The sequence below is a fragment of the Amphibalanus amphitrite genome, unplaced genomic scaffold (assembly GCF_019059575.1).
Source record: "Amphibalanus amphitrite isolate SeventyFive unplaced genomic scaffold, NRLGWU_Aamphi_draft 000056F_arrow, whole genome shotgun sequence".
Taxonomy (NCBI): Eukaryota; Metazoa; Arthropoda; class Thecostraca; order Balanomorpha; family Balanidae; genus Amphibalanus; species Amphibalanus amphitrite.
In genome coordinates this window covers 135,250-160,829 of record NW_024881552.1, presented here as the reverse complement: position 1 = coordinate 160,829, position 25,580 = coordinate 135,250, and the positions used below count along the sequence as shown (strand labels likewise).

General features: G+C 49.4%; 2 protein-coding genes across 2 annotated transcripts in view; both read left to right on the top strand.

Moving 5' to 3' along the window:
* The first annotated feature begins 348 nt into the window (after positions 1-348).
* LOC122378204 (ras-related protein Rab-1A) lies at positions 349-10,875 on the top strand. Its single transcript, XM_043359006.1, has 6 exons — positions 349-509; positions 2,103-2,175; positions 3,220-3,267; positions 6,307-6,582; positions 8,919-9,130; positions 9,641-10,875. Exons 1-5 carry the CDS (start codon positions 496-498, stop codon positions 9,114-9,116), a joined length of 609 nt encoding a protein of 202 aa, XP_043214941.1. The 5' UTR covers positions 349-495; the 3' UTR covers positions 9,117-9,130; positions 9,641-10,875.
* Positions 10,876-14,509: 3,634 nt separating this feature from the next.
* The window catches only part of LOC122378253 (glutaminyl-peptide cyclotransferase-like), a 42,191-nt gene continuing 31,120 nt past the window's right edge, over positions 14,510-25,580 (top strand). The window contains exons 1-4 of the mRNA XM_043359106.1: positions 14,510-14,588; positions 15,762-15,854; positions 19,935-20,093; positions 21,424-21,607. Coding sequence (XP_043215041.1) covers positions 15,768-15,854; positions 19,935-20,093; positions 21,424-21,607 — 430 coding nt within the window. The 5' untranslated portion in view covers positions 14,510-14,588; positions 15,762-15,767. The remainder of the gene's footprint in view (positions 14,589-15,761; positions 15,855-19,934; positions 20,094-21,423; positions 21,608-25,580) is intronic.

Sequence of the window (25,580 nt, the reverse complement as noted above, 5' to 3'; positions counted from 1 at the left end):
TGCATTTATCTGCATTGAAAAATGATTGTAAAGCAAAAGTGCAAAAGATTATTGTCAACTTATTTTCTCAAATCACGATTTACGAACGCACAAAACTCCAGCTTTTAATTTAGTGCGTGTGCGAATTGCGGTCAAGAAAAAATATTTAAACTGTCTATATTCCTCTTAAAACAATGAAGGATGAATGAAGAAAACGCTGTTTTGAACAATTGTATATTTATTTTTTCTTAATTAAGCAAAAGTACAAAATTTTCAACTATTATTACATTTGCTCTCACAAAAACCATCACTTTTTAGCATGACGTCATGTCAGCCAAATTTACTAGCGCCATCTCTGGAGAGCATCTTTCGAAACCTCCAGACGATAGAGAGAGCCTTATTTCTGAGTTGATGGTCCCATAAAACAGGAAAATTAATAATTTCGAATTAGTGTACAAAAAGCGGGGCCACACGGAATTAAAGTCAAGCTCTTTGTGTACTTATTGATATATCACCATGAATCCTGAATAGTAAGTATTAGATGCTAGAAACTCGCCAATTTCGTTAGACGTTTGTGGCGTGCTGGTCCATTCCTGAGGAAGAATGATTCCTTTGTCCATTGTTTTCTTTATTCATTTTATGTTGGGCTTTTCAAACACATTTTTCAATGTAAGCATTTTAACTTTCTGGCATGATCCTTAAACTTTGGTCGGTAATCCAGTTCACTTTTCAAATGATGGTGCACTCGGTGTTCGGACAGTTGAGATCTGGGACAAATATTTTGACTTACAGACATCATGAGCTGTCATGTATTATAAACTTTTCTTAGCCAGTGAATCATGCTTATCTGACAGTTTTTTACATCAACGTTGTCAGGAATTGACCAGCACGCCACAAACGTCTAACGAAATTGGACGTGTGGAACTGGCTTGTGTACAAGTTGCACAAGCAGGCAATGTGTCATGACTGCATATATACCTACATGGTTTGAACATTATTTATTTGAGACTGCATTATCAGTTATGAGATACTGAGCTACTTAATGACATGTGATGTACATTCTTTCACCAAAATAATGTTTCACAATATGAATAGAAATGTTTGGTTTCCTTTTATGTTTTTAATGTTGTGGATATTCTTTCAATGAAGCTTGGTTTATTAACATTTTTGGTATTTTTTTTTACAGAAAAGTATACTTATAGAATATTAAATGGGGGTGCATTGCTGCACCAAGTTGCATTGCTTAATCTGCTTTCACTTTGATTCTAATTTTTAGATTATAAAACTTGAAAAGGCCCTTTTCTGGTGTGATTTTCACATTTATATTTCTTTGGCAGAGTGGTAGGGAAATGAGGGAATTGACCCTTTGGTTGTTGTTGGCCTGCTCAATCTTTCATGGGGTTGTGATAAGTTTTTTTTGCTACAATATTTTCATTCTGGTATTTATACTAGATACCTACTGAATCTTGTGTGACTTCTTATTCCCATGTGACTTCGGCAAAAATTGACAATATGATTGTTGTTGGTTGAAAGTTGCAATTAAATTTGCCTATTGCCACCAGGATAGATGTAACCTATCTACACATTTTATTTCTGAATAGTATGAGCTAATGTCATTTTCTTTTCAACATAAAATGAATTACCGCCTAATATCCACCTGTAAATATTGCTAGTTAACACCTTGACACAAGTAGTCTGGCACAGGTGTATTCATGCACTGACAAAGTCATTGACAAATTGCATTGACCATTCTGATATTTGACATGTGTAGCAGCTTGTGAGCTTCAATCCTCCTTTAATTCATATAGGATAAGGTGATGTTTCTCAATGTTGGAAAAGCCTGAAACTTTACTTATTGTTCATAGTGTTCCACCCAACGTCACCTGCTAGAAGTACTTTTACACTATAAATAATAATGCTTGTTATGTGCTTTCTCCAGCTTTGTTTTCCATGGCATGTGCTTCATGTCTTTCTTCTTCTGTGACAGTATGTTGTGACCTTAGCAGTTCTGCAGCTGACGACCATGACACATCGAATGGCCTAAGAGCTGTCATATTGACAGGCATTGATGTGCATTTGGTGAGATGTTTGTAGCACAATCTAACCCTGTGCGCCTATTCCAGTGACTACCTCTTCAAGCTGCTTCTGATCGGCGACTCCGGCGTGGGAAAATCATGCCTACTCCTCAGGTTTGCGGTAAGTTGGGATAAACATATCAGTTTAACTCTTTTGGACTAACTCCTAAGGAGTAAGTTTTGACATGTGCGTTGTTAAAACGGACAAAATCGTAACTTTCTAGAGATGTTGCGATAACATTACGGACAAAGTTATGCATCGTTATGCATCGGGAGGTGTACAAATTATCATTTGGCTAGCCAGCTATCTCAGTTGGAATTTTGATGAAATGCTGCGAAGGGGATTTACTTGTCGGATTTCACCAACCTGTCCGAGCTTTTTACAACTCTGTGGATATTACCGATCGGTTAACGACACTGCCCAGCTCAAGTGCGCTATCGTCGTGCCCTTTTAGCGATATCGCTCACCAATCCCGCTACGGACGACACGCGAAAATTGGCAACCACCGTGTGCGTACGAAATCGCAACGAAAGCCGCAAAACTAGGTTTAACGAAGTCATACAGTCAAACGGAGCTTATCTGATTCAACCACGGTCGATGACTTCTTGAAGAGCTATTCCACCCCAAATATTGTACACGGTTCCCGGCATGGTGCGGTATCTCGTGTGCTGCAATAGGCGACCTTGAAGGACGGCATCTCATGTGTATATAGCCGTGCGAAATGTGCGCCCGTGACGCCGGTGCCTGCCACGGAGCGTGTGTCGGGCGGATGGGAGCGTCGTCAGAGTCTGGGCCTGTTTTTGGGTCTGTTTGACTCAGTCTGGGTCTGTTTGTGGGTCCATTTGACCTGATTTGGGTCCATGTTGTATGCTTCTGTTTCTATTGCCAATTTTTACTTAGGCTTTCTTTCATTGCGTTTGTTTGACTCAACTCGGACTTTCTCTTCCTGTGTGTCTGTTTGACTCAGTTGTGAGTTCTTGCGTGCCCATTCTTTTATTTTATTCTTTTCTAGACTATCTTGGTCTGTTGACTGTCTGGGTCAGTTTGACTCACTTTGGGTCTGTGCTGTCCCAGTCTGGGTCTGTTTGACCGTCTGGCTCTGTTTGACCGTCTGGGCCTGTTTGACTGTCTGGGTCTGTACTGACTGTGTCTGTTTGTTTGCAGGACGACACATACACGGAAAGCTACATCAGTACGATCGGAGTGGACTTCGTAAGTACCGCCGGGCGGGCGGGGTGTCCTAAGTGGCAGAATGGGATGACTCATCTATTCATAGCGTTTGGTAACATTCGCAGTGATGCCAGTACTGCCAAATGCGTATCTGAGTAAACAAAACGATTAATGGGACCTTCGATGTACAATGGATTGATTTCATGAAAAACTTACATTCAATGGCCGTTTTAACTTTAGCCAGTCAGTGCTGCCACACGCATTCTACTGCATATATAAGATAGGGCCTAGGGGAGAATGAGACGTGCCATTGAATGGGCAGGATTTTCGGCGGGAGGGGGGGGGGGAAGGTACAGAACGGCTTAGTGGAATGGTGAGACGGTCCCTTTGGGGTGAACCAGCAGATGACGGGACGCTTTAGGATGATTCGGTCTTTGTATTTGTGTATTGTATTTAGCGTGTTTTTGCACTTGCATATCCGTTGTTGTTGGGGCAGTGTATCAACAACTTTTTAGTGTTTGTTTTTACGATGTGCCAATCTGTTGTTATGTGTCTCTGTGTTCCGTGTTTCTGTTTGTTGCGAAGTCTGAGTGGAGGCCGCCTTTGTTGTCTCGGGTGCATCTCCGTCGCAGTAGGTCTGGCCTCGGCCTGATGACGTCATTGGCTCTGTGAGTCACGCGTTGGCGGCAGTTAGCCCACGTCCGAGTGCTGCGCAGCTGATCTGTTCAGCTGCCGCCGTATAGAGGGCGCCATCTGCGGCCCGGCCCGACTACGATCCATTCATGGCCGGCACGTCGCTGGCTTAGTTTCTACCTCTGTTACGACACATGAGATGTTTTAGAGCTTCATGTGCCGTGGTTCAATAGCCCCACTCCCCTCGTATCAGATTCATGAACTTCTCCACCAGAAAGTGTCTAGAACGTTCTCAGGTGTGGTTCTGTCATTTGCCCACCTGTGGCGAAGTTGGCTGAATCGCCGCGAGGCGCGATTCCAAGGAAACATAAATGAATGTTTGTGTTATTGTTTTTCCAAGCGTCGAGACTTGACGTTTTTAGGGCCCTTTGGATGATGTTGGGTTCTTGTGATGTTAGAAAACCGGTTTCGTCGTGACATCCTGTCGTCAGGGAAAAGTACGGCGTATAAAAATTGTCCGCGTATGAACCTGGAATTCCTAGGTGATCTAGCTTCTTTCCACTTTTTGTTCCTAATTTCGTCATTCTTGTGCGGAATATGTGCCATGTTGGCCGTTTTAAATCGTAAGATCCTAAATCGTCTACGAGCTCCTGGCGTATCCATTTTTCCTTATGGTTTTTAATCTGTATTAGCTATCGGCCATCCTCTCTCTGTGTAAGGTCAGCTACCAGCCAGCGTCTGTTCGCTAGGCGTTGGCCGGACGCGTCACCTGCCCAGCTGATCGGCGGGTATCGAGCGGCCAGCGCTGTTTGTTCCGGAACAGCCGACCCGGGCGGGTTTGATAACGGCCCGTCCCTGCCACACGGGTGCTTTGTGAGGGAGAGGGGCGCATTACGCATGGTATGAGGAAGGAGCCTGATCGTTTGGATGTGTTATATGTGGATTTGTAGCCAGAGCGACAAAATATCAGAACCCGACGAAGGTCAATTACTGATATGTCAACTCTTTCATTGTTCTTGGTGATTAATAACACACCATTTATAAATGAACATCCGGCTTGTGGGACAGTGCTCACAGGTGAAAAATCACTCATTCACTCGCTTGAAGATCAGTTTCCCTTTTTCACTAATTTCGCTTTGTTTGTCTACTAACCTAGTTTCGCCTGGAAGTGACAGTTCTGTGCAGTATTATCTTTCTTTCTTATCACCGTAGCCAGCAGATTCGCTTGCGATTACAGTCGGTTACACGCGCCGTGGCCCGGATCGAGTAGTGTTTGCGACAGTTGATGTCATTGTGCCGACAGTACCGATTAGATTATGTCTTGACCGGCTGGTATTGAGAGTCGGTTACCAGGCCCAGCCCCAACGCGAGCGCTTCAATGTCGGAGCGGCTATTTGGCTTTGATCGTTTTTAATGTGGACGGTGGTATGCTATTATTTATTGTTGTAGTGTTTGGTCGAAGCGCATCAAACTAAAACAGAAATGTTCCAGTTTTCTGCATTCTGCCCTCACATGAGTATACCGTGAGGTATACACGGTGCAGCGTTATTACGGAGCGAGCGGAGCGAGCGAAGCGAGCGGAGTCTTACGTAGAATAACGGAAATTCCGTGGTCACGATTCTGCGACGCTTATATCTCAGCAACCACTTGACCGATTTACATGCGGTAATTTTTGTAGGGTAGCTTCATTCCTTCTACCAAGTATTGGACTATTCCCGATGCATGTGGGTGGCCCCTTATGCACGTGCCACGTGCAAAACGAAGAGGTGTCACTTTTGTAATTGTTGCAATATCTCGGTAACTACTGGGCCGATTGCGCTGAAAGTTGGTATGTAGGTAGGCATCCACTAGGCAATGCATATCCATTATCCATGTGCCAGAGTTGGGGTGCTGCTGCACGTGCGCACGTGCAGGGGTCGATTCCAGATCTCGAGAACGGCTGGACCGATTGCGCTCAAATTTGGTACACGGTTACGGAGCAGTTAGTAGGGTGCCGTGCACAAGTCAGTTGGGACCCATTTTGCACGTGCGCACGTGCAGGGTGCCGCTTCCAGATCTCGAGAACGGCTGAGCCGATTGTGCTCAAATTTGGCACATCGCTAGAGACCGGTTAGTAGGGTGCCGTGCACACTGCACAAGTCAGTTGGAGGTACCCCCTCGCAATTTCGCACGTGCAAGGCCCACCCTCTCGCTCGCTCCGTTAATCGCCCCATAAGGCGTTATACTGGTATTACTGTGTTCCGTGGTTCGACTTTATGTCATTTTCTCGTCGTGCTGAGCCTCGTTGCACTGGTATTGTATTTTTATCGACCCTGTGGTACCACCCGTGTGTCGTGCTCCTCTCTCACGTTTAATCCCCCTAACACGCTGTGGCATTCCCGGTAACGCAACGGACATTCGATGCACCCGTCTCCATACCTGCTAACTCCCCCCCTCGTCTCTCTGCAGAAAATCCGCACAATCGAGCTGGAAGGTAAGACGATCAAGCTGCAGATCTGGGACACAGCTGGTCAGGAGCGGTTCCGCACCATCACATCGTCGTACTACCGCGGCGCGCACGGCATCATCGTCGTCTACGACTGCACCGACCAGGAGAGCTTCGGCAACGTCAAGCAGTGGCTGCAGGAGATCGACCGCTACGCGTGCGACAACGTCAACAAACTGCTGGTCGGCAACAAGTGCGACCTGGCCACCAAGAAGGTAGTCGACTTCACCACGGCTAAGGTGAGGACCTGTCGCCGGCCGCTCGGCGCCGCTGCTCCGCTGTGCTTGGTTACTGGTAACGTTGTCTGTCGGGCCCGGCGGACGGCGCGGTTGGCTGCCTCGCCGGCCGGGCCGGGCCGGGGAGGGTGTCACGGTGCGCTGGGTAGACTGAGCTCGTCAGAGCGTGGATAGACGGGCGGACGGTAACGGACGTACCGTATGATCCGCGGACGCTGGGCGGGCCGCCCTAGGCGAGCTTTTTTAGAGGTGTGACTCGGGGAGGGATTTGAAGTAGCGAGAGAGATTAAAAGGTTGATGTGGTGAGTAACGAATAGTGATTACGATCAATGATATTTGACAAGCCTGCGATGTCTTGCAGATTATTTCAAATGGTATCATCCTGTCACGTAAGGAAATTGATAGCACTAAGATATTCACACAGGCACTAGAACCACCTCTCTATTCCGAATCGAAAACCATCTTAAGCTCCCGTCTCTCTCACTGTAAAATACCATGCTCCCTGCTCCCGAAACTCGTCCTTTCCAGCCGTCACTCGGTCGTCGTTTCGTTGTCGGCCGCGTTCCGCTATCTCCGTGATCTCCATCTGCCGCCGTCCGCCGCCTATCGCTCCGATCGCCGTCTGTGTCTGTCCGCTGGGGTTCTGTCCGCTGGCCGGCTGTCCGCTGACTTCACTGCCTGTCGGGCGGACCAGCCGTCGGCGGGGTGCCGAACGCGCTGGCCTCGCTGGACTCGGGCGGGCTCTCCGACCTGCCCCGCTCGCTGGGGCCGGTCGTGGTGACGGCAGCGGCGGCCGCTGAGATGGTGCGCCGCCGGCTGTGGCGTTTTCTCGTGCCCGGCGGTGGCTGGCCCAGCACGGCAGCCTGGCTCTGCAGGCTGGCCAGGAGTTGGTTGCCTGCCTGAGCGGCCAGCGCTGTGCGCAGTAGCATGGCACACGATTCCTCTAAACCGGCGCTGAGTAGGGTTACCTGAGCCGTGTCGAGGGGCGCCGGTCTCCCGGAGCTGGGTCGGACCGGGACGGATCCCGCCGCTGTCCCCGCCTCGGACCACGCGGGGCAGACCGCCGTGCCGTACTGCGGCGGCGGCGGCGGCTGAGCGGCCGCTGTCTGGGCGTGGGCCGGCGCCAGGAGCCAGGCGGCCCTGGCCAGTGTGATGAGCAGGCCGAAGGTGCCGCGGAGCAGGGCGGCCAGCGCCCACACGCCGTACTGCAGATGCGCGTGCTGCAGGCTGTGCTCGATGGCGTCCTGGTGGCGGCGCAGCCAGCCGGTCAGCGGGCCGCGGTAGAGCAGCACGGCGCCGGCGAACTGCGGCGTCAGCAGCCACAGCAGCAGCGCCAGCTTGGTCTCGCCGTACAGCGGCAGCCAGGAGAGCGCTGCGTCCGCCGGCACCTCCACGGCCGTCGCCACCGCGAACACACACCAGTAGGCCAGCAGCACGCGCTGCGCAGAGGTGTCCTCGCGCTCCAGGGCTCTGAATGTGGCGAAGGCGGGCACCAGGCCGCCCAGTGTGAGCGTCACCACGCGCACCACCCCCAGAGGGATCATGGTGATGGGGAGGGTTGGTGTCAGTTGCCTCAGCCGCCGCTGGTGCTCGACAGCATGGTGGCGGCGATATGGAACGCGGACGTTTGAATGGTGTACGTCGAGGTCCTTCGGATATCGATAGCAGTGTATACTTTTACCGTAAATACAGCGTTGGATTTGTTTGGATACGTTACGTTTGGCGATCCGCGTCGATTTCGTTCACAAATGTGTGCGATGTTTCACTTTTGTCTTGTTTATAATGGAAACAAAATCATTGACCACCGTCTTTGTTTGATAGCACACTTCGTTTATGCAGTTCCGTGATATGGTTTCCTCGTTTGGTCAATGGGCCGTTTACAAAACTGGTTTCGTTTGACGGTAACAGAACACTACGCGATCGCGGGACGATACTGTCCTTGACGTGTGTTCGGCTCCATTGAACTCTGTCCAAAGTTCGGTCACCGAGCATCTGGCATTTACCATGTGCGCTGTGCAGCTTCATTCACGAAACGACCGCGACATCTTGACAATGGATATGGTTCAGAAGCTGGTCGCTGGTGTCCTGTATCTGCTGACAATCATGCTAATTGACTCACTTTGAGGGGGTCACGACGCTTGGCGACTTAGGCTTGTTTTAATGTACTAAGTATTTATTTCATTATTATTTTTGTTACCCGTATGTCGCATTTGATGACTCACGGATTCTGCGTCGCACCTCGTGGAATGCATTTGCGTCATGCGTGCAGTTTTGTAGACGGATGTTCTGCCGAATATGCCTTGTAGCTCACTCTCACCCCTCCCCCTCCCCTCTCACAGGAGTACGCCGACCAGCTGGGTATCCCGTTCCTGGAGACCTCGGCTAAGTCGGCCACAAACGTCGAGCAGGCCTTCCTGACCATGGCCTCGGAGATCAAGAGCCGCATGGGCCCCCAGTCGGCCGCCGAGCAGACGGCGGGCCGCGTCAACATCCAGGAGGGACGGCCCATCGAGGCCAACAAGAGCGGCTGCTGCTGAGCGACCAACGATAGGTGCGTGCCGAGGGGGGGGGAGGGGAGGGGGAGGGGGCAGGGCAGCATGACGGTGTGTGCTTAGATTGGATTTAGTGTGGTGCTTAATTTCAGAGTTAACGAGCCCCTTCGGTCAGACTGTTAGTGTTGCTGTTAAATAATGTTAGGGCTATGGGGTCATAATGCTAGGAGGTGCTAAGCCTAAGGGGTGATATTAAGGCGAAATTAAGAGGTCTTTGTCCTAACTTATTAAATGATATGCAAGCGATGGAGTTGGATTACCATGCTGGTTTCGTGCGATAATGTGATTCCACTTTCCTTTATGTTCGCCCGACCTGCGCGAGCGTTTTCATATCATATCATTGTTGCACCGACACTCAATGAATACTGATGTCTACTGATAACCCGCGACCGCCTGGACTCTGCTCTCTATCACTGCGTGACGACACTGCCCGCTCGTGCTCCCCGCTCCGATAGCCGGGCACGTGTTCCCTGCAGCCTGTGACCGGCCCGCCCGGTGCTGGGTTTCAGGTGAAGGGTCGCGGGGCCGGCCCGCTGGCACTGATCGCCGCGCCGAGACGGAACAGCGGCTGGCGAGGGAGGCTCCGCCGACGAGGTACCGACGACGCAGCACTCCGGGGACAGACGCAGCGCCCTCACACGAACACACCCGGACACACAGGACACACACAGGACACACGCCGGACACACAGGACACACCCGGACACAGAGAGACTAGGGGCGGACAGAGGGAGGACATATCGGTCTGCAAGGCCCCACGACGGACGCTAGTTAGCATACATCACAAAATGGGACGGGGACACATCAAGATGCAACTAGGAAATACAACACCCGCAACCGCGCACATCCTGACTGACTCACTGATTTACCGACTGACTGACTGACCCACTGACTCGTACCACCCTCCCGAGACTCGCGGCACGCGGAGGTACATTTAGGCACTCACGCTCGGTTGTCCACAGATAGTTTATAACCGGCTGCGCGTGACCAGGAGCGCGCGGCTCCTCCCTTCTCTAAACACGGACACAGTCACCGCCCTAGGTGTTGTGTGTGTGTGTACATATACCGAGACGGACTCTGCGTGAGTGTGTGCGCGCGTGGCGAGTGTGATCGGTGGTCGGCTGAGGCGAGTGTGGACCGGCGAGTGATCCCTGCGTGTGAGAGGTGCGCGGGCCCCGGCCGGCCGGCCGGAGCGCGGCGGCGCCGCCGGGCAGCGAGTCAGCCGAGTCGGCTTTACGGCAGAGTTTCTATTATTATCTGATTATTGTGTCTGCTGGGCTAATTTGGGGCGGTCTCCGGCGGTTTGTTTACTCTGGCGTTGTGCGTGATCAAATTATGCCTGTTTTATTCTGTATATGGTAGCGTCCTGTGTAGTGCGGGGTTATTTATGAGAGTGTCGTCGCAGAGAGCACGTCCCTTGGCGATGGCGGGCCGCCCGCCGCTGCTGCTGCCACCTGCCGGTCGGCGGCGGAGCGTGCAGTGCGCGCGGCGGCCGCCAGTCGGCGCTGGTGTAGGCATTCCACGACAGAGAGGGCACGGGACGGGCGCGGTACGGGAGACACCAGGACACAGGGGCCGCCCCGCACCAATCAGAGCCGACACCGGCGTACGACAAATTACAGATGATTGTACACAACGTGCTTGCTTTGTACACATGTCTCATTAAATAAATTATCCAAATGTTTGTTTTATTTCACTATAGTGGCGTTGATTTTGCTAGACATTGAATACGACATTCTACAGAATAAGTCGTGTTTGTGGAGGGCGTGGTGTTGGTTGTGGTGATATAATCGTGGCTTTGAAGTGCCACCGGCCTACAAGTAGAGACGTAGGCGCAAGAGTCATGACTTGCAAGAGACGTGTCTGGTTGAAGAGGAAATACCGAAGATTTGTTCGCTAGCGGTGTCCGCAAACACGTTGGAATGCCATTGGTCCTCATTTTGTCTTTGGTTCTGACGTAAGGGACTGAGAAAAGCCTCCGTTGAATGGATCCTTTTTACCTCAACAAAGACTGCCTTCTAGATGAAAATTGTTCGAACGTAGCGTTACGACGCGATATGTCGCATTGCTGCCGACACCCAGCACGTGATGTGCCGAAGCGTGCCTAGAACACTAATTCGGCTCACGACGGCTGGACTGGGACGTGTGCGGTCGAACGGTCACGTATAGTCTCCCGCCTACGGAGACTGCCGGGGGCGACAGTGGCGCTGACGTCATTCTAATGACGTCACTGATTTAGATATCCGCCGGCCGGAAATGGGATTATCATTATCGTGTTGGCACCTTGACCTTTGGGTGCCTTTTGTCGGCCACTTTCGGTGAGATTTATGCCAGGATTACAGCGAAGGCTCCGTCCTGTAGATCATCTAGTGTTTAGGAGAGCTTTGAGCTCCCGTAAGTGAGAGCTGGGGTTCGAGTCGCTCCGGCGCTCGATATTCGAGACTCCTGAATGATATGGTCTACGGTTAAAGGGAGCAGCCGTAGCCAGCTTGAAGTCAGTTGAGTAGCACTGATCCTGTTCCGTGATAAGCACGCTGAATGCGTCCATCACATTCTAATTGGAATCTTAAGTATAGAAACAGTTATATATTGAAGCCCCGATGTTCAGTGTCTCGCTGGCCGCTGCAGCCCGCTGACGGTTTGTTTACTGGCCGGCTTGGGCGGTGGGTGACGCAGCCGGCCAACTCGGCCGGTAGTTTCTGTTGACCTTTGACACTCCGCTGACGAACGTCCCAAACTTACTCGATTTCTGTCCGTCTCCAGAGGCGGGTGTTGATGCCACAATGGGGCTAGTATTAAACGGAATGCGAAATGAGCAGGCAAATGTCCACGAAAAAGCAGGTTTACAGACTAAATTTGATAAAACGAGACGCAGGTTATTACGGGACCGGTGCTAAAAATGGATAGCTGGCTGGACACTGGTCCCATTCTAAGACGTAATAGTTTTAATAAGACGACCTAAATATAGGACCTGTAGGACGTAACGTAGGCGTGGCCATTTGCCTGACTAGGAACGAGCAAGAAAGAATAGTGTCGTTACCGTGAATATCGTTCGTCGGAAGAGCCTGGTTATTGAGGGAGACGGTGCCAGCTTTATTGACACCGGGACATAACCCTTTTCGTGCATAATACCCCGTGTAGGTACGTGCATACTGCATGTCCTGTACCAGTACCGAGCACTTAAAAACATGTCCGGTGCTCGCAGCAGCATAACTTGATTAGCAAATGGCAAGTATCTTAACACTGGTTGGCAAGGGGTTTTGATTACCTATGCTTATGCGAATAAACGCGAGAAGGTCTAGATGTTCGCAGACCAAAGAACATCTAGGTATTCTGGCGCCTTAACCCTCGCATGTGTAGGGGGGGGGGGGGGGTCGGATGGACCCCCTCCCATGGTTTTTCGCGAATAACTCGCGTAAAAAGCGGCCGATCGCGACGAAACTTTCAGTACCCTCGCATTGATCAATTTTACACCTACCCTGAAAATTTCATGACCCTGACCCAAATCACCTTTGACCTGTGACCTCTTTTCCGAGACCATGTTTGGCCGGAATCGCGATTTCGCGTATGTCGGCTCGCACTAGCCGCGTGTTTGCAAGCTTTTCGTGGTTTCAAACGTTCAAACATGTGATTTGATGTTACTCCCGTGTGTGTCAAGGTCACCTGAAGGTCAGGTCAGGTCATTGACCTTTGGTGACCTCGGGTGACCTCGGGTCACTTTTTCGAGTTTTACATGTTTCTAGGCTAGTTTTTGGAGCTGAATTCGAATTTAGCAACCATTTGAACATTTACGAAGTAGTTTTGGTGACTTCGTAACATGTTACGAAGCTGTCAGAGGCGGTTGACACGTACTACGAATACCCGTCACGACGCCTACTGGTTGACCTGACCTGACCTGACCAGACCTGGTCTAAATGCTTCAAGACATCATCTGTGATCAAAACTAACACCATATTCGTGATCAGCACCCCGAAAAACCCCTTAGCAGCCACACTTTACGACTTTCTAACAGGTCCCGATTTTCCCGACTTTGGGTCATTGACCTGACCTGGAAGGTCAAACAATGACCTAGGACCTTAAAATTGGGTATCATCGGCTTCCTCTCGTCACGGGCAACACGCTCGTTTTTTCCGCGAAGCTCTAGCTCGATCAGGGGCCAAACGGCAAGGGGGGTCCAACCGACCCCCCCCCCCCTACACATTAGAAGCTGGCAAACGCCGCACACATGCGAGGGTTAAAACAGTTAGTTTACTAATGGTTTTGTTTCGGACGAATAAACTAGGTAAATACATCTTACTGGTAGGCGCTGGTTGGTTTCACTTTTCATTTCTACACACAGAGATGTCACAAGCTAGGAAAACCCGTTTGAATACTGTGCCTCATTACATAACAAAATACATACCTACCTAACGGTCGTGATCCGCACTCAACTGAACCGATACCGCCACGCCCGGCTGCAACAGGAATCTGCATATCCCGCTCGCGTGGTGGGCTCGCGTATAGCTTCACGCTCTGTCCAGAGATGTCGCTAGTAATGAGCGCCTGCAGATATGCTGTGCCGCATTGCGTAACAACCGGCGGACGGGCTGGCCACCAAGCATAATGCAGTCCGTTTGTTGTAAGACATCGAAAAGTGTGTTTCACGCTGCAACGCAAAGACGGCAAATGACGACTGGCGTGCTAAATCGTAAAGCGTTGCTTTAGCATCAGTGCTAAGCACCGGTGGCATATAGGTAAACGCATAAAATTGTCGCACGGTATTCTTTCCGAAGAGATGTTTCTCGTCTCATTCATTTGTTGAGATCGTCGAACCAACAGACCTTGGTGTACTGTGGTGTGTGTATTGCTATTCAACGAGACAAAGGATGAGCTAGCGATTCAAAAAAGGAATAATGCTACCAACGATTCTGAAAAATATGGCATTTATGTAGAAATGCGTATAGCCGTAATTTACCTAAGTGCATGTTTTCATCACGGATACCAATGAGTAAGTTTTCTATTCATTTTTTTTTCATACTCAGATAAAATGAGATAACATGGCGCGGGAAAAGTGCTTGACCTATCGTTAGGTACATTTAGGATACGCTACCGAATCTGAACGTCTCCCGCTCTACCATCAATCGCTGAAGGTTGAGCTATCAACAATGACCTTTGACCGTCGTCTGTGACAGCCACCGCCTCCCAATACCAATCCCCGCCACCAATGGCGCTGTCAATCACGCTGTCATGACGCCCGCCTGCCTCCGCGCGCCGTGCCGCCGCTGGCTGTGTGCCGATGTTGAGCCGTTCCGTCACAGTCGGCGGCAGTGGCGCCGCCTGGCGGACAGTACCTGAGCGCCGACCGTAACGCTGCGTCCGCCGCCGCCGCCACCGCCGCAGTCAGTCGTCACGGGCGCACCGCGGGGCGGCGGTGGTGCACAGTGGTCCACGAGACACCGGACGACACAGCAGAGGTGAGGTGGGTGGGAGTGATAAGTGTGAGAGACGGGGGCAGCGGGGTATCGTGCGCTTTGTGTGGCAGACATGGCACGATTGCAGTTCACTCGCTGCGTTTTTTGTTTGATGACTGGGGTGATAATTTTGTCATTGTGCCATACGCCATCGTCCTGGTTAGGCTGAATAGGAAAATACCGATCTATCTTTCGTTTAGGAAGACGGTGATGGCGTCTTACAGCTTCCAAGAATGCGATTCCGAAACTTGAACCCGGTTTGGAAGTCACCACCAATCAGGTCATTGATGAATGCGTACTCACAGTAATATCAATATGTGATGCAAACATACTTCGGGCCTCCGGTTTGGCATGATTTACGGTGTGCACACTACAGGCTCCTGCACTTTCACAGTATCTGGTTTAATGCTGATTTTTAAATTACATAATCCATTTACCTACCACTTATTTTGTACCGTAATTCGGGGAGCAAGAAACTGTTCGTATAATGATCGCTGTTAAATGAAGCAGTAGCGGCGGAACACCTTCAGTTAAGGGGGAGGGGGGCACTGCCGACTTTTGGTCCCATTCTTTCCATGCAACGCCCATAGTGCTAATGTTAAAATGGCAAAATCAAGGGGGTACGGTGCCCCGGTGCCCCCCCCCCCCCGTTCCGCCGCCTATAATGAAGTGCACAGCAGATAACCAGCTTAATGAATCCATCTATTTGAAATGCTTCCATTGCTTGGCTCAAACAATTTAACTTGCCGTAAATAATGAACCACACTCCTAAAAAAATGTGTGTTTGCTTCTTGAATTAAAGCTCTAGAAAGTTAGTAATAGATGCATTTGTGGCACATTTATTGTTGTGTTTTGCAGCAGAAAGGAAACAACAGGCGAGCACGTCGTGGCTGACGTGCTTTTGTTCCTTTCGCCGCCAAAGAAGGCAACGGAACGCTGTTCTTCCGGTGGCATTCAGAGCTGGCCCTCAGACTTTGTCTTAGCTTTTTGTTCGACCATGATTCATATCTTGTTTATTCAATTGTAAATGCGTACTACACACACGTTCTTCAAGTCGCATAAACCTTTCTTGCATCATTCGTTTCAGCTCATATATCAGGAACAATCAGTACCTATTCGCCGGGCTCTATACAAACCACCAAAACCAATAAAGAACGCTTACGCCTGCTCCTTTTCCACAGGTCAAGATGAGCTGGCTCTCGTCCCTGTTTCCCGTCTTTCTTCTGGTGTGCCTTCCAGTTTTAGCACAGGACCTCTCGTGGCTGCAAAGACAGGTAAGCGGCCCGACCTTCATTAATTTTCGTTTGGGCTGGATTTGGGCTCTACGTGACGCTATTTCTGAGCATCCGGCGAGGTGTTGATGGCAGCGTGTGATGGACTCTAATGACTCGGCAACAGGGTAGTTAGAACGCTGAGGTGACTCTTAGATTAGAGAGAGAACTGAATGGAATGCTAAACTTTGAAGCTGAGCTAAAGGCCTTTGTATTGCGCCGTTTTATGAGTTGCAGAGCAAGGAAGGGTCAAGGCTAACAGGAAGTGCACTCAGTCAGGAAAAGGAACTAATATGCTTAGAAGATTAATGACGACAAAAGACAGCGCCTGTGGCATTCGTACTTCGTACTCAGTTTTCCTGACATAAGTGCGGCATGGTGAGCTTTTACAGAAACCATGACCTTAGAACTTATAGTTGAGGAAAATAATTCTTGGTATTTTTTCAATGCTTGCGCCGATACTGAGCTGCGCATAATTAAACGCGTAAGATGTGCGAATAACGCATTTCGTTGTGAAGTTCAAACGAAAGAAAATTGCGATTAAATTTATTGAGCTATGCAGTATGCCATGGATAAGTTCAGAACACTCTTGGTATCAGAACTTTCAATAATGATTTTACCGTGTCATTGTTTAATTTCAGTCTAAGAGAATGTTGACGTAGCCTTGCTCCGGCCTTATCTGACTTCTATCAGTACACTCTAACGCTGGGACATGATCACAAACTGCGTCTGTTCTGTGCATTGCACAGTCAGACCAGTTGCCGAGTACTGAGAGCGCGCCCGAGGCTCTCCGGCCGCCCCCGGGCCACCCCGCCCCCGGCTGGCTCGCCGACCGTGGCGATTTTAATCTGGGCACCGGAACCTATTTCCGTCGGGCCTGAGTGTGGGCGTCAGCGATCAGCGGCGGCCCCGGCGCCGGATCGGAGTGTTCGGATGTCGCTCAGCGGACCTCATCAAAAGGCACCGTCTGACCCGCCCGGCGACCCGCCGGCGACCCGCGCTCAGAAACGGACACAGGCAGTCGGTGATCCGGTTCCGGTTCATATATTCTCATGCTACTGAATAGAGTGCTTACTTGCTATAAGCAGATAAAGCGGCTCTTGGAAGCTATTTTCATTTATTACAGTTATCGTCGCGAGATTGGAAACAGATGAGCTGGAATTACAGACGACAGAATGCGAGTCTATTGGACTTTAGACAACCAAATCGTCACTTCCGGTAGCTTTAATGATCCAGAAGCAGGCCTGTTCTGGAGTTTGAGTCGTAATCTCCTTTCTCACATAGTCCGTAACCAAACTCGTGTCACTGCAGGACAGTCGTCGACTCCTCGTGCCAGCCCTCAAGCACAAACAGCATCGCCACACTATTCGCAATCTGATTATCTGTATGGGAGTTAATTGTAATGCACTCCGCGGCTATTGTAGACAATAGATCAGGATCATCCTAGATATGTATCAGCAGCGTACTGCTGTCACATAACGCACCTGCACTTTAAGATCAGCAATATCCGCTGAGTGCATTACAATCGGCTCTCCACGCCGGGTGGCAATCCGTCCCTCCTGTCAGCAATGACGACTGTATCAACAGCACGAACAAATAAAAGTGATGAAATGGGAAGCTCGCTACATAGAGCCGCATAGCGATAGCAAGCTTCTTTGACGAGGCTTCTCGACGCATTTGAGTTATCTGCGAAAACCACAAAGGGCCCTTTGGCCCCACCCTCACCCCGTGGTCTAAACGGTGCGGCACAGCAGCGAGTGCAGACCTGTGCGCTGTGGCACCGGTCTGGTCCATAAATTCTGCCGTGTCACAATGTACATTGATCGCTGACAGTCCCCACTCCGTCGGAACATCCGCTCCGCAAGTGTCTGAGAATGAAAAACGACGTCTGCACACGCCCCGAAAAACTGGCTCACGGACGGCAAGTGTCGCCTGTCATCCGGTTCATGGTAAAATTATTTCGTTCTTCTCCTCAAAGTCGATTAGGGTGAATAAGTTTCGGTGCTGGTGCTAGCATTCCGTGGTTGTTTTTGTGACGAATTGGTTTTCGCACGGAATGTTTCATTACGGGCTGTAACAAGCTGAACGACTGACGATGTGCAGTATCTGCTCGTATATCTCAACTGCATGCCACATCAAACCGTCTTCGTGTTTTTGTGTGATATGACCAGTCCCAGACTGCGATGGCAGGGACATACTTTTAGACACACCGTTTTATCACGCATCAAATGTGGTTTGCTCAAACTCGACTGCACCCGTAACAGACTATATACGCATTAGCCAAGTGTGGACGTCTCAAGCTAAGGCAAGAAAGGGTGGGAAAATGACATGCTGAAATTTCCACCAGTCATCTGTGAAGTATCTATCAAAGACTTTCAATTTCCCAATACCCATTGAAACCAACAATGTCTATGTATGTCAGACAATGCGTGCAACACGAGCGCTCAGACCACGCACGCAACCATCGCTGTGGACATGTGCACTAAATGCTCACTTATTCCAGATGATCACCCATGCTGGGGGAGAGTGGCTGCACCCATACGTGACGACTGACGAGTGCTAACCGTATTATAAAGTTTGTTTAGTATCGTTTCTCTAGCAACCCTGGCTGCCGCCTATGTGTAAGATATGGAGGTTAACTCAATGCGATGCTCCCGACTACCATTCGGCGCACTTACGCACACACGCTTGTGGCATACAAAAATAGCACAGTTTCAACGCCGAGAGAGCGGCGTAATGAAAAGTGTGCTGACCGACAGAAACGCTCTCACCTCTTACGTTGCATGTTGTTGAACGGACAGTGGACAATTTCAGCGGTGTGCTCCCGTAAGCGAGTTCGGGGAAGAATGCACCGCTCTGACATAAGACTTGTGAAATGCCTCAGCGGTGGCTTTACAGATGTTGGGGTGATTTTTTATTCAGCGTCACTATTTATCAGTTTATCGCTTCCGTCTGGGGAACTAGGTGACGGCTGACTACAGTGCGTGCTTACTGAAACATGTTTTTATGCATGGAGTTAGTAGTTGCTTAGTGCGTGTAGTGACGCAATGCTGCACAGCGATGCAGTAGCGGTCACTTTGAAAACAGCTGCTCTGACGTAACTAAAGAGGACTGGCCCAGGGGCTTGTTCCCGTTGGACATTTGAATGGACGAAGACAGATATTTTTTTATAGATAAACGAATATGCTCCAATGCATAAGTCATATTGGATTGGTCTGATTGAATCGTCTTAGAATTAAGCCAAATTTAATTGATATATGATCTTCAGAAGAAGCGTTAAGATGTTGCAGAAATTCCTAATCACAGAGCGTTTAAAAGCACATACCAAACATCATGATTCACTTGACTCCACGCATTTAATTGATACAGAGGTCTCAGCGGTAGATAAGTACTGAGGTCAGGTCATAGCGGTCCTTCTGAGGTCACAGTTGGTCACCTAGCGGTCTCCCGGTAGGCACAACAGGTGCTCAGCACGTGCGCTGACTGTGACCACACGAGGGGTGACGCTCTCATCACGCGTCTGCTCGTGTTTGGGTGAACAGAGACGCTGCTGCGGTGCAGTGGTCGCGACGTGAACGTGAGCTGCTTCTGTGCCTTCACACGCCAGTTAACCTTCTTTGTCGACGGTGGCCTTTCACCAATTTGTGCCGCCGTGTGGATGGGTCATAAGTTTTAGAAAGGGCATGCGTAATAAAATCTTAGCGGAAAGACACTTTATGCTAGTATTTAGTCAAGCGTTCTCGAGTATCTCATTCAAAATTAAGTGCCTATAGTTACAAAAAAACCTCAGAAGCATTTATTCTTCTCTTTCTAATGGATGTTTGGTGCTTGTTCGCAGTGTTGTTTTGTTTACCAAAACATCGAGCAGAAATAAAAATATGAGAACTTTGTAATTAGCATTACATGAATTTTCGATGATGGATGGAACAATTTGTTTCATATTTAGGCATTCATTTAATCAAATGCACATTATTTTGAAAGCATTGCATTAGACCATCGAAATCTGGCACAGCTGCGATTTGCCCGCACACATGACCTCTGACCTCGCTCCCCCTCCGTCTGCCCCCCCCCCCTCCCCCCCAGGCGCGCCACCGGCCGCTGCGGCTGGAGGACAGCTCCCTGACCAGCCTGGCACTGCTGGACCAGTCGGCCGACCCGCGCGGTGATGTGTTCATGTCGCTGCTGCAGCCGATCCTGCGGCCCAGATACGTCACCAGCCCGGCACACGAGGATGTTAGACAGGTCGGTGTAGGGAGAGGGGGAGGATGGGTCACTGCGGAGAGGGATCAGGTCACGGGAGGAAGGGTAGGCTATAGGATAGGCCACTGGAGGGGCCAGGCTCGGTTAGGATGGAAGACAGACAGGTTAGTAGAGGGGGAGATCAGCTTAATGGAAGGGAATGGGTTTCTTTGGGAGGGGATAGGTCACTGTGTTAGTGTAATGAAAATACCCACGTTTTAAAGTTCGTAATCTCTCTCGAGCCTATCATAATCACGTAATCACATAGCCTTTCGTAATCACACAACAGTTAGGATGGTCAGACAGTGACCTTTCAATGCGGCAATGAGCGTCAGGCATTAGGCAAGCTTCTGATATCAGATATATCAATAAGGAGGAGACCATCTCGCGAAGTACAGGGACCAGAGCGGTTGTCGGCTACTGTAGGTAGGTAAATAATTATTGCCGGAAAACAACATTTAATGGCGAGCCGGACAAATACAGTCACTGCCGCTACTTATATTTCATATTTCTAATATCCGTCGTTACATTCACCATGACCAGCACATTGCCGCGGGCCTGTTCAACCCGTCATCCTCGACCACTCCCTGCCTGGGAGGAGGCACACGTGTATAGTGTGGAACCTGAAAGTGACTGGTTTGGTAGTTAGGAGTGAGAGGATAGAGGAGTGACTGGCTGAACCAGAGGCAAGGTCAGGGTAGCGCGATTACCGCCGCTCCGCTGAAACTGACCTTCAGGGCAGCCAGTTCCTCTCGGACGGGTCGGGAGCGGCTGTGAAAGCGCTCACAGTACACACAACACAGGCCACCGCAGGACTGTGAGCCTGGTGGGTGACGTAACGTGAGCTCCTGGGAATGTTACGTCACTGGGATCTACTGTGTGGGGAGACAGAAGTCCAACATTGCGGCGGTCCTGGCCGACTGGTGGCTGTCTGCTCTCACCTCAGTGTTAGTGCAAGAACAGGGGGCATGCATAGTCAACATTGGGTGCGATTGATTGGCCCATGTCACGGTCAACCAGCATATTTAATATGTAAACATGATAGCTAGCACACCAATACATATTTCTTAAGTCCATCATGCAAAGTGCACTCATTTCTGATTTCATTTCTTATCAGGTTGATCTGATCTTCAATCTTCGAAGATTTTTTATACTAGCATCAAACATTTGATACCAGTGGCGTGAATATAACACTATATTTGCTTCATTTGTATTACCACTCACCTATTATTACAAATCCTTCTTGCACGCTGTCCACAGCACATTGTCTCCGTGATGACGTCACTGGGGTGGACGGTGGACACACACACTAAGCCCTCCCCGCTGTCCACAGCACATCGTCTCGGTGATGACGTCACTGGGGTGGACGGTGGACGGTGACAGGACGTTCCGGATGCGCACGCCGCTCGGTCCGATGCCGTTCACCAACGTGGTGGCCACGCACAACCCGTCGGCGCCGCGCCGGCTGGTGCTCGCCTGTCACTACGACTCCATCTACAAACGGGACGATTTCGTTGGTAAGTACACTGAGAAAAAAGTTTACCACGCTTGCCGTAATCAGGTTCTCTAATATATTTACCAACCACATGCCTTAGTTTGTTCGTTAGCTCCGGCCGATGAAATTATACGTCTACATACGAGTATACGAAACTCGATTAGACTGTGGACTGGTAGTACTGTTCTTTGTTGATTTTAATGTGGATTTCCAGGCCTGAGTTTCTGAGGCCAAGAGCCAAGGCCGACCGATCTCGATTGTACTGCATTCGGAAAGTGACATGTGTTGCTCGATCGGCTCAGATGCTCCTTAGAGTAATGTATATCAACAGCGTCTTCTGATGATCTAAGCCTCCGGATATCAGCTCCGGAGACGGATCTTGACGAAAGCCGCAGCAAGAAAGCGCTTTACAGAGTAGGTATCAGCTCGTAACTACCATACAATACCCGGATTTTAGGGTATTTGTGGTGGAACATGACGCAAGGGTGGGTACGGCTTGCAACATTACATAACAAGGGAGCAGCCTCAGGCGATTGACAACTCTTGCTCATTTGCCTCCATTACGTTCATTGGTATTCAGTCCAAGCCTGCCGCAATACTGCTAAATCATCATCAGCAGCAGTGAAGTGGTGATTTGGTGAGAGGTGACAGGCACACACATGGCTCACCTCATGCAGTCTTCCGCCGTCCGCGGGGAGCTGGCACAACCGTGGTCGAACGCGAGAGTGGTCGACATTGCAGGCAGCTATTTTCCTTTGGCCGTGACTGCATAATCGAGCATGGCGGCTAACTTTTAGAAGTTTTGCTTTATTTTTCGTAGCCCTGCTCCATCCTTATGAACAAGTGGGAGTTGGAGCAAAAATTCCATGAACATAACGTTTTGTTACATTTGCTAAGAGCGCTGATATAACGACGTCAGCCTGGCTCATATACGGTCATGGTGGTGCCGATGTCACTTGGTAACCGCCGCGGTGTTAATTTTCATGGATGTCATAATCAACATGCGCTGGGTAAAAGGCCAGCTTGCCTAACAGCGGTCGCCGGTCTCAGAATCAGTCCAGTGGGTACACACTGGAACGGAACACTCGAGACAAGTTTCCCGGTGTAACCCACTGCCCCGGATGCTGAGAGCAGGAGAGGAGGTGTGGCGGTGTTTTCCCCAAGCCTCCGGCAGCAGCAGCACGGGCCGTTGGCGGGGGAGTGCGTCCGTGTCGATGAGGGGGGGGGGAGACGTCGTCGGTGTCAAGGGAGGAGCTGCACTGGGGGGGGGGGGGACTCCGACGTAAATGAGCTCTGATCCCGGTGATCCCATTTGCGTGGCTGATGGTCCGAGTGGGACGTGGGACGGCATTCTCCCTCACATCACCACGCCCCATCTTTGTGCCGTGCCGTGCCGTACCATGCCATGCCTTGCCGTTCCGTGCCGTGCCGTGCCGTGCCTTTCATGGGACTACAGACACATGGATTCGGACAAACTTGTCGCATTGCTAATGGAGACGGACTGGGACAGCCTAATGAACTGTGACGTAGACGAAGCAACAGACAATTTCACACAGACCTTGCTCACTGCCGCCATGGAATCGATTCCTATCCGAACAATAACAAAGAAAAACAGTGACAAACCATGGCTCACATCTGAACTAAAACGGCAGATACGTAAAAGAGACAGACTATTTCACGCAGCCAAGAAGAGTAACACCGATCTGGATTGGAAGCGTTGGAAACAACAACGAAACTGTACCACATACACTAACCAAAAACTAAAAGATGCTTACATTCAAACACAGGTCATGAAACTGCTGAAATCGAAAAAAAGACCCACATATCTATCACGCAATTCTTAAAGATCTAATGGGAAGGAGAAGCAATCGAAGCATGCCTCCACTCATCGGACAAGACGGTACACCACTGACTGACGACATTGACAAAGCGACTACACTCAACAAACATTTTGCCGCTCAGACAAGACTCGACATACATAACAAACCAATGCCTCCTATTAGCCCCCCGGGACCTCACGTCCCCACGCTAGCAGAGGTCCGAGTTACTGAGCCTGAAGTTCTTAACATTCTTAATCGCCTGGACTCAAACAAATCCTCGGGTCCAGATAAAAATAAAATTCCAGCTAAACTGTTGAAAATGTGTGCCATGATAATCGCCAAACCACTAACAATCCTCTTCAACAAGTCATTACAATCAGGTCAGGGGTATTTCCGGAATCTTGGAAAAAAGCATGTGTCACACCCATTTTCAAGAAAAAAGTATCTAGCTCAGACCCGGGAAACTATCGTCCAATAAGCCTCCTTCCAAATGTATCCAAAATCTTAGAAAAATTGGTATTTAACAAAATCTACAAACATATAACTGAAAATGAACTTATATCCGATAAGCAAAGCGGATATCGTTCAAATCACAGTACAGATATACAACTTGTATACCTCACCCACCAATTATTTTCAGCACTAAACAAAAAAGAAAATTTCACAGCCGTCTTTCTCGATATTTCAAAATATTTTGATAAAATATGGCACAAAGGTTTACTAAAAAAATGTGAAATACAATACAACATAACAGGAAACGTCTTGGAATGGATAAAGTCGTACTTGAGCAAACGGACGCAAGTAGTAAGAGTAGGAGACAGTTTTTCTCCGCCGGAACAAATTTCGGCAGGCTGCCCACAAGGTTCAGTGCTCGGGCCTCTGCTGGCTATTATGTATCTTAACGACCTGTCAAAAGTCACGCAGAACGAAGCACTTTTTTACGCCGACGACACTTCCTTATATTCATCACATCCACATGACAGCCAGGACCACAGAACGACGATACAAAAAGACTTGGACGACATAGGACGTTACGGTGACGACTGGGCAATCACCTTCAATGCACAGAAAACTATACAATTGACATTTTCCAACGTACATGACAACCAAGACTTCAAGCTACATTTTAAAGGGCAAGACATTCCCACTACGAGTTGCCACAAGCATCTCGGACTCACTCTTTCGACTGATCTTTGTTTTCACCAACATGTTAATAGCATTGTCCGTACAATTAATTCATTACTTGGACCCATCTACCCTATAGCCAAATTTCTCACTAGGCCTATGCTCAGCGACATCTACACAACATACATAAGACCTTACTTTGACTGTGACATCATTTACGACGGCAACTTGACAATCAAAGACAAAATCCGCCTCCAGAGACTTCAAAATCGATGTGCAAGACTCGTTACTGGAGCACTATACAGATCACCGACAGACGCACTTTTGAATGACTTAGGGTGGGAAAGACTGGAAACGAGACGACTCATTCACAGACTCATTTTCTTTCATAGACTTTATAATAACAATCCTCCCCTACCTACATATATCACCAACATTTTGACTGACACAAGACAGGGTGCTACAGGACTTCAACTTAGAAACTATCGCTTCCCCCGATTAGACTCACATCCTTCCACCGATCCTTTATCCCAGCAACTATCAGGCAGTGGAATCTTCTTCCTGCTGCTATGCGTGCCATTCAATCCCGCTCTGATTTCTCTCGTGAAGTCTGGCAGCGATTTGGGACAGCAGAACCTCCACTGTCACATTCAGTCGGCACAAAGATAGCAAACACACACCACACTAGACTGCGCATCGGACAAACATTACTGAACGCACATCAATTCCGAACGAAACACCCAAACGTCCTTACTCCAGCGTGCACTTGCGGTCACCCAAATGAAACAACCACTCACTACATAATGGACTGTCCTCTGTACCAAACAGCTCGATCGCAACTGTTCGGTGTCATGCAGGCTATCGTTCCAAACTTTGATAATCTCTCAGGAAAAAGTAAGCTTGACATCCTTTTATTTAATAGAAACGTCACAAGCATGGTGGGTGTACATGTGGCTCACCACTTACAAACATACATTCAAAACACCAGGCGATTTACTAACACAACGTAACATTGACATAAGTACGAGTATACACACTCACAGCCACACA